This window comes from Periophthalmus magnuspinnatus, chromosome 23 (assembly GCF_009829125.3).
Source record: "Periophthalmus magnuspinnatus isolate fPerMag1 chromosome 23, fPerMag1.2.pri, whole genome shotgun sequence".
Classification (NCBI taxonomy): Eukaryota; Metazoa; Chordata; class Actinopteri; order Gobiiformes; family Gobiidae; genus Periophthalmus; species Periophthalmus magnuspinnatus.
Window position 1 is genome coordinate 2,427,198 of NC_047148.1, and position 17,133 is coordinate 2,444,330.

Genomic DNA, 17,133 nt, shown 5'->3' on the forward strand with positions numbered 1-17,133 from the left:
CTATAACCACTTCCATTGATAATTCTAATAGCACGCTTCTGTAAAAGAAAAACTGGTTCAATGTAGGTTTTACAAGCACTTCCCCACACTTAAATGCAATATGTCAGGTATGGAACAATCAATGTGTTATACAATAAGAACAATGCATCTTTGTTGAGAGACTCTTTCACCTTGTGTAATACAGCAATGGTTTGTGATACTTTTGATCTTACTTGCTCTATGTGGGATTTCCACGCCAGCTGTTCATCAATCATAACTCCTAAAAAAACTAAATGTACTTGTTCTTTCTATCTCTAATCCTTGTGTGAATTAGGCTTAGGCTAATTATACGCCATATTTGTACTGCAACTAAACATGACATTTTGATAAAATGTATAGGTTGTATTGCTGTATGTATAAACCACATGTATGCATCTTGTTTTGTTTCAGAGTTTACTGGACAGTGAGCAGCAGAAGAGGGAGGGAGAGTTGGATGACAGAGGAGGAGAGAGGGAGCCTGAGGAAGAGGAGAGGGCTAGTGGTGATGAAGGCTTTATGTCGATGACTCCGCTGCTGCAGGCCCACCACGCCATGGAGAAGATGGAGGAATTTGTACACAAGGTATAGACTAAGATGCAAATGTACAGAATAATGGGTGGGTGATACTGACAAAATAATAAATATAATATTAAAGCCGCAAGCGGCATCGAACGACCCTCGCGGGCTTTGCTTCACACTCGGCCGACCCGGCACTCCCTACAGGAGGTGCTGATGTGCCAGTTTTTCCGTGTTATTGCAGCTTTGGGTGGTACTTGTCATGAAACAAAGTCTACACACAGTGGAAGGACTGATGCACAAAATGCAAAAACATGGATTTTTCCAGTTATCGCCATGGCAACACTTGGCCCCCGGACTTTTTTTGAATGGGACGACCTGAAGAGTTACTGTGACAAATTTCACATTCTTCATTGAAGGTAATCGGTAGTCGTTATAAGACTTTGAAATGTATGAAAATTAAAAAATGTTCCCATTAGGATAACATGGGCTGTTTCGCGCATCACCATGGTTCCCATTGACTTATTTGATCAGGATGACATGAAGAGTTATTGTGCCAAATTTCATATTATTCCATGAAACTAATATTTTTTAGATGAATGGGAAAATTTTGGAGCATTCCCATTAGGACAACATTGGCACTTTGGCACATCGCCATGGCAACACGGTTCAAAAAACAACATGGGTCTGTTTGACTTTATTCATTGGGATTAACCAATGGAATTTTGTGTCAAATTTGGTAACATGGTAAAACAAAATTTTCAGTCTTCCATACAAATGTATTTGTTATTCCTTAGGGGAAGCTGTGGCGCCAAATGTATTTCTTTCACAAACAGTAGAATTAGGCATGAAAGTTTTACAACTGATTCGAATTTGAGCCAAATCGGACTTTGTATGCGCAAATGGGAGCAAATTTTGACTTTTGCAGGGAGCGCTGTCGCGCCATTTTTTTATGCTCAATGATGCAACACAACCTGAATGCAACCTGAATTTTGAGCAAAATTTGGTGAGTTTTTGAATATGTTTAGGGGGTCAAATTCCTGCTCAAAGAGCAGAAGAAAGAAGTTATTATTAATAATAATTTTAGCAAAAACAATATATCCGATGACATTACAATGACATATTATACATTTTTTGAAAGCTCTCAACTTTCCCCACGTCACCGTGGGGACAATGGCGAATGACGTCGGGGTCCGCCATTGACCTCCCTTTGACTTCCATTCATTTTAGCAGTATTAAATATGGCACATGACTACGGCATGGGTGCTTGGATAGAGCTCGATGCCAGGAGTGTGTTTGGGGACATGAGCGCTTCGCGCTGCCTGCATCAACATTGAGTCAAAGGGTTGACATGCAAGAACAAATATGCATATCCCATGCCTACGGCATGGGTTGCTAGGATACAGGAGTCAGGGCAGGGTGCAAACAGGGTCGCTTCGCGCACAACTTCGTGAAGACAGTCTGCAACACCCATGCACTCGTTGTTGCGGAAGCAATAGGCCCTACGCCCTGTATGGGCTCGGGACTAATAACATTAAATATAATTGTGATAACAGTATTCAGACAATATTTTAACAATGCATTCAGAATGTGTTGTAATATACCTATTAATGCCTTGGTTGAGGTTGTGGTTGTGTTTTAGTTTTTCCTCGAGTGATGCCAAAAAGATACGTACTGTTGTTCTATCCTGAAAAATACAATCTAATACAGAGTTCTGGGGTCAGACCATTATCCCTAACAACATTAAAACAGTGTTCAAATCAATGTGTGACTTCATCAAACAGTATTCAAACAAATATATGAATTAGTATAAAAACAGTGTTCAAATCAATGTATAACAGTATTCAAACATATATGAATTCATTGTTTTGATATGAAACATTGTTTTGTCCCCTCCGTCATCCACCATACTCAGCAAGGGACACTGTATCCTCGGATCAGGGCGAACTGTATTGTTAATGACCTTAAGACACAGCGCATGAATACAAGGGACACAACAACATCCCACCAGGGCAAATACACCCAGTACAGCAACAAATGAGTTGATCAACGAGACCACCAGACCTTTCCATTTACCTAACACATTGTTTAGCCACTTATTTACTGGGTTGTCTACTCCAGCTGCAGCGTGCATTTCCTCTGACAACATGCACAGAGCTTTGGTCACCGACCCATCAGGAGCTGTGTTATTAGAAATAAAAGTACAACACTGGTCATTAAAAATGTGACAGACCCCACCTTTCTCAGGTAGAAGCATGTCTAGGGGTCTTCTATTTTGAAAGGCTACCAAGGATGTTGGGTGAAACTGCTCGGCCAAATCTTCTTCTGCGTCTCTAGTTAGGTTACTAAGCCTTAACAAATTATAATAAATGTAATTAATGCGGTCGACATTTTTGTTGAGTGTGGTTGGGAAAGTTGCAAAAATTAGGGGTATATTTTCAAAACCGAACGCTATTTGATCCACCAGCTTATACTCTTCAGGGACCCCTCTAGGGATGCCAATAGCGTCAATACAAGTGAGGTTATTTTGGTCCAAGAGTCCTGGTATTATCGACCGTTTAGCTCTCTGGGGGTCTGTTAAGATGTCCCCAGAGGGTAATGGGCATAATTACCTAATTAGCCACACAGTACACGTGCCCGTAAATTTTGCTTTCAACTTATACCTCAACTGCATATCCCCACACAGCCAATAAAGATCTCCCCGCATCCTGTTGTAGAGCACCAGATTTGGCAGCTGCACCACGTGTCCACGCCAGTCTTGTGGAAGCTCTCCCCACTGCAAAGATCCATGATCACCGTTAGTAGAACTGAAACAGATATAATTGGCTCGTACTGGAGGGTATAATTTGGACAAGTCAATACATGTTTCTTTCTCCTTAGTGGTGTTATTATCAAATAGGTTTAACATACAGTCATACCCATGACGATCATCTAGATGCATTGGCGCGTAGTGAGTCTTCAATGTTGGCCTGGCCTATGAGTACACAATACAATCTGTAAAATTGGTCAGTTTAGCCATATTTTCCATAACCACATGTTTTTATCTCCATACCACGTAGCCATTTCCCATTATTGTCGCTGGTTTTGCCACCACCTCAGAGTTCTCCTCACTGATCGAATCACTGACAAATTTTACTTTGATTCCCCCATCAGCTCTCCCATCGACCATAATATACATGTGTAGGGTATCTGGGACGCCACAAAAATCTTTCTCGAAAGGTTCTGTCAAATTTTGTATAGTTAACACCAGGGGACAGCTAATTTTTTACGGGACATTTGGCGTCTTGCAGTGAACAATGGAACATAAATCATATTGGTACGTACTGCATGACCCCTTGGTGTACTGCAGGGGTGTTCATTACGTCGAAGGCATTTTGGGTAGATCACGTCCCGTCATCCATCCAGTCACATGACTAATATACAGGACAACCAGTCAGATTACACCTGACTCTAGGTCACATCATGGGTGCTGCACACGCATAAAACAAGCGTGAGACCCTATAGCGTCGGATCCTATCGTCGCCGTTAGAGTGCGTTTGCGGACTTTCCAGCAGCGTAACTCCGCGCCCAGTCGTGCTCTCATGTAAATTCAAACGGCGTCTCAAAGCGGAGACATGGGGCTATCTAAATATTTTACCATCATTGTGGTAATCTGCCTCTGTTGTCCCTTGAAAGTGACGAATGAGAGCGCGGGCGCTGCGGGGATTTTCCCAGTCATTTATTCGATGCGTAAAAGAAAAATACGGATGGATGTGTAAAATAGAAGTAGTTGTGTGAAAAAATGCAGAAAATTCTGATACTTTGTTTAACATGTTTTTTATGGCTATAAAAAAGCCATAAAAAACAAGCTAATCATGTAATCAACATGATTAGCTCTGTTATCGCTTTCAAACGAAAAATGCAATTTTACTCCTGGTTGGCTGTCAGAAGCTACTGCCCAAACTATGCATCCCTCACTGATTCATTCAAGTAATTATGAACATGTAGGAAGTTCAGTTGTGTTGTGCAGTATTATCTCATGATGTGCAAGGTACATGAAAATGCACTGTGCATGTAAGAATTCATAATACATTTACAAATAAATATGTTTAACATTTTTGTATTAGGTGGTAGATCTTTCAGACACGATCATTTTAAAAGTAGTTCACATACTGAAAAAGTCTGAGCACCCCTGGTGCAGTAGTATAGTCATTTTGCCATATCACATTTTGAGGTTGGCCGTGAGTCATGTTTTAGGAGAATCCTCTCCGGCTTGGTTTGTGCATGTTTCTGAACAGCTTCCCAAAGAAAGATGGTGAAAGGGACCAACACACCCACAATGAATATTGCTAAAATTCCATATTTCCCCCTTTGGCTCTGGGGGAGCCCCACACAATCTAAAATAACCATGTATGCGTGTGGGTGTACTTAAATTTAAATCAGGACCTATTACCAAACCGTGTACGGGGGGGAGACACCTGGAGCTTGAAACCCTCGTACATCACTGGAGCAAACAAAATACACCTATGGAAATATATAAGAAGAAAACACAAACAAACACAACAAATTTAGAAATCCACAGATTTGGTCTGTGTTAGATGAAACCACTTATGTCCTTTCCCTTCCAACTGAATAGCTCTTTTAGTACGAGCAGTCACTCTGTATGGACCAGTCAAGCATGGTTCAGACCACTTTCGTGACAGAATCTTCAAATATACTTCAGAGAGTGGAGATGCAGGAGCCTCTCTGGAAACGTCCTCTGGAAACAAGTAACTTTGTTAATATTCTATCTCACTGCCAGGAGGGCGAGAGGTAAGGCTTGGAGCCAATTAAGCCCTGAAGCAGAACAGATCTTAGCCAATTTGTCTTTTAGATTGCGCTTCATGCGTTCAACCCGTCCTTGACTTTGAGGATGATACACAGAATCAAATTTATGATGTAGGCCTAGTATTTTTTCTAACTTTTGTAGAGCATGGTTGTTGAAATGTATACCATTATCAGACCTAATCAGAGCTGGGAAGCCATGAGTAGGAATACAATGATTAATCATTACCTTGATCATAGAAGAGGCATCCTCACGGTTCACAGTATAGGCTTCAGACCAGATACATTCTAATCTGTTTCATTTAGTTTAGGTTAGATTAGCATTACCAGTCACCAGGGGGTTTTCAGAGATTCTGGATCTGTTGGGAGAGAACTATTGACTTAAGTTAGTCAGTGTTTTGTAATAGAGATTTCATGATTTTGAAGATTTCTAAGGACATTTGTTTCAGGTTGGAAAGGAGTTTCCATCCTTCTCCTAATTAAGATCTCATGTAAAGAGCAATCAAGTTTCCATCCTTCTCCTAATTAAGATCTCATGTAAAGAGCAATCAAGAATGCTGGGCGCGGATCACGTTGCCATCACCACTAATGGCAAGGCATCCAACCACATCATTCTGGTAAAGTTCATGATTTGTTTCCTCATTTGCTCAAGTAATGAGGCCCCCATCTGTGAAATATAGCCATATGTAACAATCTGCCAGTTGTCAGGTGGTCTATCATGACACTTATTTGTCCTGTTGGTTACATATTTGTTATATCTGTGTCAGTCCAACCACTAAGCTCATACAGGGTCAATAACCTGCCAGTGTATATCAACTTCACTGAATGACTATTTCTTTTTCTTTTTTTTTTGTGCAGTGCTGGCTGTAAATCCCTTCTGTATCTATTGAGAGGCATCAATGTGTATTAGATGCCTTTGTTAATGTCCAGTTTAGCTCTATGTTATACTAACTGCAACTTCTTTGTCCAGTTTAGCTCATCCTACTGTACTGTTCCACCTACTTCTATAACATGCTTACTGTAAAAAACCTGACCAAACTCCTAAAAGTAACACACATAGCTGCTAAAATCATAGGACTCCCCACACCCAATCTCACAGATCTAACAAATCGGGCTATTGGATGCTTCTCACTCTCCATAACACAGGACTCCTCTCACCCCCTCCAGGACCACCTAATCCCTCTGCCTTCAGGATGGAGTTATAGGGCGATCAGGTGCAGGAGGGTACGGTTTGGTAGAAGCCTGATCCCAGCAGCCTTTGCTTTCTTAAACAACAGGCCCCGCTGAGGCATAATGTCTGTTTTTAATGGGTTTATGTGACTGTGATGTTTGGTGTTTATCTGTGTGTATGCCAAACGAGCTATGTGTATGTGGAAAAAAATCTCCCCTCGGGGACAATAAAGTAAAGTTTAAGTCTAGCTCGATGTTATATTAACAGCAACCTCCCCCTTTTAACAACACAAACTTTATTTTATCCGGTCAACATTCATATAATTCAAACCATTTATAGCAATAATTTGGAAATCAATGGGAGGTCAATGGGCAACCCCGTCACCATGGCGAATGACTGGCGCGTTAGCACCTTATTTATTACTGTCAAAATGAATGGAAATCACAGGGAGGTCAGCGCCCGTCATTCGCCATTGTACAGGCTAAGCCCATTGACTCAATGTTGACAAAGGCAGAGCGACGCGCTCATGTCCCCAAACACACTCCTGGCATCAAGCCCTACCCAAGCACCCATGCCACAGGCATGGGCCATATTTAATACTGCTAAAATGAATGGAAGTCAACGGGAAGTCAATGGGAAGTCACTGGGTGACCCCGATGTCATGGCGAATGATGGGCGCGCCATTGTCCCCACGGTGACGTGGGGAAAGTTCAAAGTTCAAATCCCGCTCTCGACATAAACATCATTGGTTGAGCAGTCAGATCCACTGATCCATAGGTTGGCGGTGCGATTTTAGCTCACACAGATGAATGCTGTCGTTGTGTCCTTGGGTAAGGCACTTAACCCACCTCGCCCTCAGTGTCTGCGTATGAATGTGTTCCGTGTTGTAAAGCGCTTTGATTGCCTTGAAGGTGGAAAAGCGCTATAGAAAAATGTGACCATTTACCAATATGTCATTGTAATGTTACTGGATATATTGTTTTTGCTAAAAACAATATAACCTTGGGACAACGTCCGGGCAAGGGATTCATTAAAATCACGTCCGGAGCCCAGAAAATGGCAAAACTCAAGTAGTAAACACGCCCCAACACGGCAGTGAGTGGTATCAAAAATTAGAACTCAATGAGCTCTAATTGTCACTGAAGACCCCGAGAAAAAATAACAAATTTAATGCTGATTTAATTTAACCATGATTTAATTATCATGGTTTATGTGCGGCGAAGCCGCAAAATGCCATTGGAATTTTTTAAATTTTCAAAAGTCAAATTTACTACTGTTTCTGCATACAAAGTTCGATTGGGATCAAATTCAAATCAGTTGTAAAACTTTCTTGCCTTATTCTACTGTTTGTGAAAGAAATAAAATTGGCCTGATAGCCCCCCCTACAGAATATAAAATAAATTTGTATGGAAGGCCGAAAATTTTGTTTTCTGAAATATTACGAAATTTGACACAAAATTCCATTGGGTCATTCCAGTCATTAAAGTCAATCAGACCCATGTGGGTTTTTTTGCACTGTGTTGCCATGGTGATGCACCAAAATGCCTATCTTATCCTAATGGGAGTGATCCCAAAATGTCCCGTTCATGTCAAAAATATTTATTTCATGAAATAATGTGAAATTTGGCACCATGACTCTAAATGTCATCTCAATCAAAAGTCAATTGGACCCATGTCATAGCTTTCACTGGGTTGCTATGGCGATGCTCGAAAAAGCCCATGTTATCCTAATGGTAATTGTAATCCCAATGTCTTTTGACTTTGTTGACAAGTGCAAAGCCTCAATAAAATAGGTAAGTGGTGCGTCAGCGCCACCGTTAGGGAGTGCAGGGTCGGCCGAGTGCGAAGCGAGGGCCATTCGATGCCGCTTGCGGATTTTATTATTATTGTTATTTCAGTAAATCTCCCACCTCTGTGCGGAATTGAGGTAAATAAATTCACAAACAAATTTTAACTGATAGTAAATGTTATGTAATTAAGGCTAAAAACAATAGCTCCAGCTTCATCATAGATTCGCTGCTTAGTGAGTTTCCTGTTGTGCTGGTCTTGTCAAGATCAAGTGATCAAACGATACTGACAATTACACATCTCTATCCTCAAGTTAAAAAAAAATTTTAAAAACAGTTTTTTGCTTGAAATAAGGGTGTAAATGTATTAGCTACACTGAAACAGCAAAGCATCATGGTCTATGTAGTTTCCTCATAAAACAAAACAATGCATTTGCTCATGAAGTTCAATATACTTTATACTTTCATTTCAACTTTGAATTAAATGCATCTGATCAAAAGTAAAGTAGAATTAGTCTTATTGCTTTATAATATTGATATTGAGCTGTAGGGAAAACAGTACAACTGTAATTGGAAACAATAAATGCCTTGTTTAGTTGATAAAGTTAGTTTTATTAGTTTATTAGTTAGTTTTAATTCTTCAAAGCCATTACAACAGCATTGCTTAGAACATCACACACGCTTCAATTTATAGCATTTAACCTAACCACTCTTTTTCACACAATCAGAATTTTGGGCTATTTACAGTCTCCTAATTATATATGAATGTAGGAGGCAGCCACAGACAGCCCAGCCAGGCACAACGTGCACAGTCTGTACATGGAAAGAACAGTGGAAAATACCCACAATGCTTTTCTGCATTAAAGAAACAACATGATAAGGCATAGGAAATAAGGGCTCGAGACAAAATTATCTGTCTATTTTTTATTTATACATAAACTCTCTAAATTCTCTGTGCTATTCATTGGCAATAGTGCCTTTATACTAATACTATACTATACTTTTTTTTATCTCAATACTAGACATGGTCATTTACAAATAACAATCATCTCCTCCCTCTCTTTCTTTCTCCTCTCCTCTCTTCCCTCTATCCAAACAATCTCTTTTCGTCCCTATCTCTCCCTTTTCACTCATCCTTTTCTTCTCATACTTCCCTCTATCCATTTCTATGTTCTATTCTTTTCTTTCTCACCTTTCTTATTGCCCTCCTTACCTTTGCTCCTCTGCTTGTCTCTCCATCTTTCCTCCATTCTTTCTTCATCTCTCCCTCTCATTCTCTACACACTCCCCCTTCTGCATCTTTCCTCTTCTCTTCTCCTCCTTCCTTTCCTCCTTACCCCCTTCTCTTTTCTTCCTTTCTTCCACCCCCCTCATCTCTCTTTCCTTCTCTCCCACACTTTCTCCTTCCTTCACTCATTCCTCTTCCTCTCTACTTCTTCCCTCTTCCCTTTATCTACTCCTCCCTTTTCTCTCTTCCTCTTTCCTCTCCTTTCCTCCTGTCCCTCCCTCTCTTTTGTCCTCCCTCCTCACAATTCTTTTTTCCTTTCCTCTCTCCCTCTCTTACCCTTTTTTCTCCTCTTTACCCCTCCTCTCTCCTCCTCTTCCTCCCTTGTCTCTCCTAGCTTCTTCTCCATCGCCTCTCTCACCACCTTTTCCTCCTCTCAACTCCTCTCTCCCCTCTCCCTTCTGTTTCTCACCTTTTTTCTCTTTCTCTTCTACTTTTCTCTTCCCCCACATTTCCTCTTTATCCTCTCTTTCTAACCCCCTTCTCTTCCCTTTTCCTGTCTCCTCTTCCCCTCTCATTCTTACCTCCCCTTTGTCTCTCCTTGTTTCTTCATCTCCTCCTTCTCTTTTCTCACTCACCCTGTGCACTCTTTTCTTTCCCCTCCTATTCACTTCTTCCGTCTCCTCCCCATCCCTCTCTACTACTCTCTCCTCCTCTCCTTCTCCCCCGCTCCTACCCCTCCCTCCTCTCACTCTTTATTTACTGACTTCTGTTAACCTCCTTGGATGCTCATTTGACACCAGCACTTGTCTGGCTCATGTTCCCACTCACCTCATGATAAGCAACTATTGCCCATTTAAACTACCCCTCTAAATGACGCAACTCTCTCTGCCCTCACTGTAGTCACTCGTAGATCTTCATTTAACCGATTATGGCACTAAAGTTCTCTGCTGCTTTCCCCCTGTTGAACCACCAGGTGTGGGAGGGGCGCTGGCGAGTTATACCCCACGACGTCCTTCCTGATTGGCTGAAGGATAATGACTTCCTGGTTCACGGACACAGGCCGCCTATGCCGTCATTTCGTGCCTGTTTCAAAAGTATCTTCAGAATTCACACTGAGACGGGGAACATCTGGACACATCTGCTAGGTACGATATTATACTGGACCCTAAAGGCTCTTAGAGTCAAATCAGTCCACTGTGTGTATCTAAATATACTTTTTTGTCCCATAATCAGAAAATGCACCGTTAGCATGCAAGGGGTTGTTAGCTTTACGATGATGGCAAAACTCCGCTCTGCTCGCTGAGAGTTGTGAAAAGTGCTTATAAACGTATCGCGGTGAATAATTAGTATGGTCAGAATGGGTACGGTAAAGGAGGAATAAGGTATATGGTATTATAAACATATCTATATAGGCAAAATGGAAACATTTTCATGGAGACAAGCAGCTGGCAGACCATCCACCAGAAATTTACGTAGTGCCCCTTTAAGTTCAAACTTTTTTATTTGGAGGTTAAATCTTGTCTCCACTCATTATCTAATTATCAAAAGACTTTAAGTGAATGGAAGGGATAATATCAGACAGTTAATCATAGTTTTTTCCTTACGTAAAATGTTACAAAAATTGTTCGCATCCACTTTCATAAGCTGAAACAGTCCGAAAGGGTCTGTGTTTCTATAGTATTAGTATTAGTATTATCTATATTATTCTTTTTTTTTCTTGGTACTATTTTTGAATTGAGTCGTGTTCAGAGACAAAACGAGCTATTGTTTCATGATTATATTTGGCATTTCTCAGAGATGGAGCAATAGGTCTCACCATTCAAGTCTTGCTCAGTGACCGTCAGTTCTGTTCTGCCATCTACTGGTGTAGCTGGGCCAACCTAAAAAAAGATGTATTAAAGTCACATAATACTTCCTCTCTTATTCTCTCTCGCTCACTCTCTGTCATGTGTACATAGGTCTAACATGTCTATCTCTCTTCCTCTGTCTGCAGGTTGCTTGTTCTTCCTGTGCTTGGGCCTCATGTACATGTTCAGACCTAACATGTCGTTCGTTGCGCCTGTTCAGGAGAAAGTTGTGATTGGGATGTTCTTTTTGGGGGCCATCCTCTGCCTCTCGTTTTCGTGGCTCTTCCACACAGTCTACTGCCACTCGGAGGGCGTGTCCAAAGTCTTCTCCAAGTCAGTATCGCTTTATTATCACTCACATCATCTGTTACTGTTACTCATTCGATTACTTAAAGGATTTTTATTTTAAATTGCATACATTTGACCTATCTGTTTCCCTGCGTTAGTCTCTCATTTGGGTTGCCAGTTTCAATGCTGAAATCCAGTTAAACAGGTTAACCCGAAAGGGAATCCTGGCTACATACAGTTCCTTCAGCTGTTACAAGCTATATTGTTGCATGAACACATTTTATTTTTTAATAATTCTTGTGATTTATGGAATATAATAAAAAAAAAAATTCTGGTGTATAGTATTACTATTACTTTCTCCCATATCGGCCTGTAGGTCAGGCTGTATTAATTTAGTGATTATTCAGTTGATGTGTCATAGTTGAGCTTTCATTATTTCTGTATTTTCAGGCCCGAGCTCATACAGGGCATAGGGCCTGTTGCTTCCGGAATGATGAGAGCATAGGCGAATGACCCCACAGTGACGTGGGGAAAGTCGAGAGCTTTCAAAAAACATATAATATGTCTTTCTAATGTTATCGGATATATTGTTTATGCTAAAAGTATTATTTTTAGGCCTGAGCCCATACAGGGCATAGCCTATTGCTTCCGCAACGGCAAAGCCCATGCACTCATCGTTGCAGACTGTCTTCACGAAGTTGTGCGCCCCGTCGCCGCCTGCACAGACTCCTGTATTCTAGCAACCCATGCCATAGGCATGGGACATGCATATTTGTTCTTGCTAACATGTCAGCGTCAACATTGAGTCAAAGGCAGAGTGAAGCGCTCATGTCCCCAAACACACTCCTAGCATCGAGCCCTATCCAAGCACCCATGCCGCAGGTATGGGACATATTTATTACTTCTAAAATGAATGGAAGTCAAAGGGAGGTCAATGGCGGACCCCGACGACATGGCGAATGACGGGCGCGTCCTAATGTGAAACCTCCCAATTTTTCCAATTCATGAGAAAAATATTAGTTTCATGGAATAATGTCAAGTTTGGCTCAATGACTCTTCATGTCATCCTGATCATAAAAGTCAATTGGAACCATGTCATATTTTTCACTGGGTTGCCATGGCGATGCTCAAAACAGCCCATGTTATCCTAATGGGAAAATTTTCCAATTTTTGTACATGTCAAAGTCTTGTAATGTCTTATGACCTTCAGTGAAGAACGTAAAATTTGGCACAGTTATTCTTCAGGTCGTCCCTGTCAATAAAGTCTCGTGGGCCAAGTTTGTATTTTGCACGATGTTGCCATGGCGATGCCTAGAGAAACCCATGTTTTTGCATTATATGCATTAGCGCTTCCAATGTCTTTTGACTTGTTTGGTGCCAAATGTAGCCCAAAGTCGCAATAAAACAGAGGCAAGTCATTGCCACCCAGATGGAGTGCCGGGTCGACCGAGTGTGAAGCACAGCCCACGAGGGCCGTTCGATGCCACTTGCGGCTTTAATTTGTCATTATGTTTGTAATTTGTTCAATCTTTTATTAATGTATTTGTTTCGGTTAGTTCATGATTTAGATCCACTTCAGTCAGCAGTTTATACGGTATTATAACCATTTTTTCCCCGCTTGTCCTCTGTTCAATTCAACCCAGACAGAGCTTAACATTGTCATATATATTCGCACTTCATCAGTGTCTAACAATATACATGTCTCTCTCTTCCAGACTGGACTACAGCGGGATAGCTTTCCTGATCATGGGCTCCTTTGTGCCTTGGTTGTATTACTCGTTCTGGTGCTCTCCTCAGCCCTGCCTCATATACCTCCTCGTCATCATCGTCCTGGGACTGGCAGCCATCTTTGTCTCTCAGTGTGACTTCTTCGCCACGCCGCAGTACAGAGGAGTTCGAGCAGGTACAGACAAAATTCTGTAAAAATTCTAAGTTTTACAAAATATATGGTTGGAATATTTGGTTCAGGCAGAGATTTCAGTCAAAAAATCACTAAACACTAAAAACATGAAAACCTGCATCCTTACTATGAGCAGACTTGCGTCTTCACAGGCCTAATTTGATCTGGTGGAGATGAGAGCACCCCACTGCTTGTCTTGTCTTTCATGGAATGTTCAACACAATGGCACCTCCATGAAGAAGGTTCCAAAATTTGTCTTTAATTTTTATCTCCATGGTGTCATGCAGGTGCATGACACCATGGAGATGCGCACCAGAAATGTTACGCAGTGCTGCATTAAAATGGTTTCCATGTGAACACTAAACACCAGCATTACAATTTGAAAACTACCAATATAGTAGTACAATATTGCTCTACTTTGCAAGTGATTCGCCAAAAACAAGTAAAAAAACATACCTTTTACCTTTCCACTGTCTTGAATAATAATAATAATAAAAAAGGGTCTCAATTTATACTTAATCTAAAATAATAATAATAATAAATAAATGCAGAAAAAGCTCATTTTTTCTCACATTTTTTTAAACATTGGAACTATGAATAATTTCCTTCACATGCACCTGAATTTATTTGTAAAAAGTAATTACTCTCTCCCTCTTTCCCTGTCTCTCCCCCTCTCTCCCCATCTCTCCCTCCCCCTCCCTCAGGTGTGTTTGTGGGCCTGGGTCTCTCTGGAGTAGTTCCAACACTGCACTTTGTGATCAGCGAAGGCCTGATCAAAGCCACCACCATCGGGCAAATGGGCTGGCTCTTCCTCATGGCCACGCTCTACATCACCGGTGCCTGTCTGTATGCCGCACGCATCCCCGAGAGGTTCTTCCCTGGAAAATGTGATATCTGGGTATGGAGTCTTAATAATGAATAGTTTAGATTACTTCTACTATTATTATACCATTATTATACTATACAATAGTCAAAACCTCCAGAACTTAGTAATTAGCTGCAGAGGCTGCACTACCAGTGATTAATGATTGATTGCTGAGGTAGTGAGGCTGCAGATCAGAGAGTCTTTTTAGGTTTAAACCAAGTGGATTTCAGCATTAAAACTGGCAACCCAACTTATGTGAGGCTCATTCTGCTTTCTGATTAGATCTAGTGTTGAGAAAAAAACAAAAAACAAATTAGAACATAAACAACTTGGTTATCATGTCCAAGGGTCTTGTGATTAAGAATAAATCAGCATTAAAACTGTTATCAGTTAAAGCTATATTTGGTTTGAACATGATAACCTTGGATCTGGGGACACAGATAGGCCAAGTTTATGAAATTCCAAATCACATTCTTACATACTGTCCCTTTTAAATTATTTGTTTCAATTCAGTTTAATTATGGACTTTTTTATTGCCATTTTATTTTGACACATTTTTTCAATTATCAACACTAACCCTAGTTTTCCTGTGTATTGCAGTTCCACTCTCATCAGCTGTTTCACATTCTGGTCGTGGCCGGAGCGTTCGTTCATTTCCACGGAGTCTCAAACCTGCAGGAATTTCGCTACACGATCGGTGCGGGATGCACAGAAGACGGTAACCTTTAACCTTTCGCAAAACAAAAAATAAATATCTATGAAAAATCCACCGAGAAGTGCTCAAAGAACTGTACACGTGGCAAGAATGGCACTATAAGCTCCCATTCGAAACCAGTGTGTCTTGTCTAAGCGCGGAGACGTTAAGTGTTGTCAATGCCTTCTCATTTGGGGTTAAAACAACTACTTCCCAAATCTTTTTCAAAGTTTTGGAGGGGCACAATTGTCGATTTTCTGATGGAGAGGTTATAATTTTCAGTTTGTATGGAGACATTATGAGGTGGCCGAATGTTATTGTTCAAACTTATAATATTAAAAAAGCTGAGTTTTAGATTTGCTTCTGGTTTTGTTAAGGTTACCAATTTTGGACTAATAAGGAGATATGGGAGGGTTGGTTAATTCATAGTAGTCACTTTTACATAGATACAAAGGTAACTGTAAATAAGATTTCTACATTTTTTGGGTTATAGATTTGTATAAAATATAAAAACACAAAAAAGATTGAAAGAAGGTTTCTAATTTTACTTTGGTGAGGTGCTATTGCAAATTATGTTGGAATTTCAAAAAATTAAAAATTATCAAATCTTATCTTTTATGGGGCAGACGCCAACACTTGCTGTGAAAGACAAAATATTTGATTTGACAAAATAATTAATCAAAATATGTTTTTCAGGTATCAAAAAAAAAAAAAAAAAAAGAGGCCTCTTGGAAAAAATATATTTTATAATGTATTATGCTTACAACCAAATGGAAAATAGGATCTATGTCAAACAGCCATGTATTTCCCTTATTTCTCTCATTTATTTTTCTATGTGATTATTTCTTATTTGAAATATTAATTGGATGCAATATATTCCCTTTACGTGCCCAAAATAAAAATTTAAACATTTTTAATCATGGGAAATTCTAAAGGGCCCTAGGACCTAGCAGATCTCTTGTTAATCCTTTATTTTAATTTTCACATAATTTTTTTTTTTTTCTGTAATATAATTTATCTATTTTTGTTTGGCAAAATGAAAACTTTAATTTCTCTTACTATTTCTATGTTTCACTCACTTTTTACAAAATGGGTGAAAATTTCAAAATTAATGAATCTTCAAATTCCTACAGAAACACTGATATGATCCGGTGTGCATTGGGTTTGCTGGAGCAGTAAGTTGGCTTTGAAAAAGTATTTCACTATTATATATTTGGTTTTGTTTCTTTAGTTTTGTTGTTTTATTCATTGGAGTTTATATTAATTTATTTGGGAGAGCACAGGTGTGTTCTGATGAGACTGATCGCAATAGACCTTTGTATCTGCTGTATTGTTCTAATAAAAGGTTTTTCAAAGTCATTCATGTCATGTGATTTTTTTTAAACAATGCTACAAACACTTGGGGCTAACAGTTCAAACTAGAGTGGATCATAAGGTAATTATGATACTGCATATATTTGTATTGTTTTATGTCTGATTTTTTTGTATTTAAAATCAGGAATTAAACTTACAGGAGGCATCCGAAATAGATGGCAGAGCCACCTCAACTGGCTCCTCTCGACGTGGAGGAGCAGCGGCTCTACTCTGAGCTCCTCTCATGTGACTGAGCTCCTCACCCTATCTCTAAGGGAGTGCCCAGCCACCCTGTGGAGGAAACTCATTTCGGCCGCTTGTATTCGCGATCTTGTCCTTTCGGTCATTAGTCAGAGCTCATGACCTTAGGAGAGGGTAGGAACGTAGATTGACCAGTAAATCAAGAGCTTTGCCTTCCGGCTCAGCTCCTTCTTCACCACAACGGACCGATACAGCGACCGCATCACTGCAGACGCTGCACTGATCCGCCTGTCAATCCAGGTGTCACTGACGTTGCCCACGTGGGCATTGAAGTCCCCCAGTAGGTGCACTGTCTAGTACCCCTCCCAGGGACTCCAAGAAGGCCGGGTACTCCATACTGCAACAGTGAAACACCTGTCCCCGACCTGAAGGCGCTGGGACGCCACCCTCTCGTTCACCGGG

General features: G+C 40.5%; 1 protein-coding gene across 1 annotated transcript in view; it reads left to right on the forward strand.

Moving 5' to 3' along the window:
* LOC117391866 (adiponectin receptor protein 2-like) overlaps positions 1-16,476 on the forward strand; it is a 60,210-nt gene extending 43,734 nt beyond the window's left edge. The window contains exons 4-9 of the mRNA XM_033989794.2: positions 430-600; positions 10,497-10,668; positions 11,517-11,703; positions 13,374-13,561; positions 14,263-14,456; positions 15,024-16,476. Of these exons, the coding sequence (XP_033845685.1) occupies positions 430-600; positions 10,497-10,668; positions 11,517-11,703; positions 13,374-13,561; positions 14,263-14,456; positions 15,024-15,152 (1,041 nt within the window). The 3' untranslated portion in view covers positions 15,153-16,476. The remainder of the gene's footprint in view (positions 1-429; positions 601-10,496; positions 10,669-11,516; positions 11,704-13,373; positions 13,562-14,262; positions 14,457-15,023) is intronic.
* Positions 16,477-17,133: the final 657 nt, after the last annotated feature.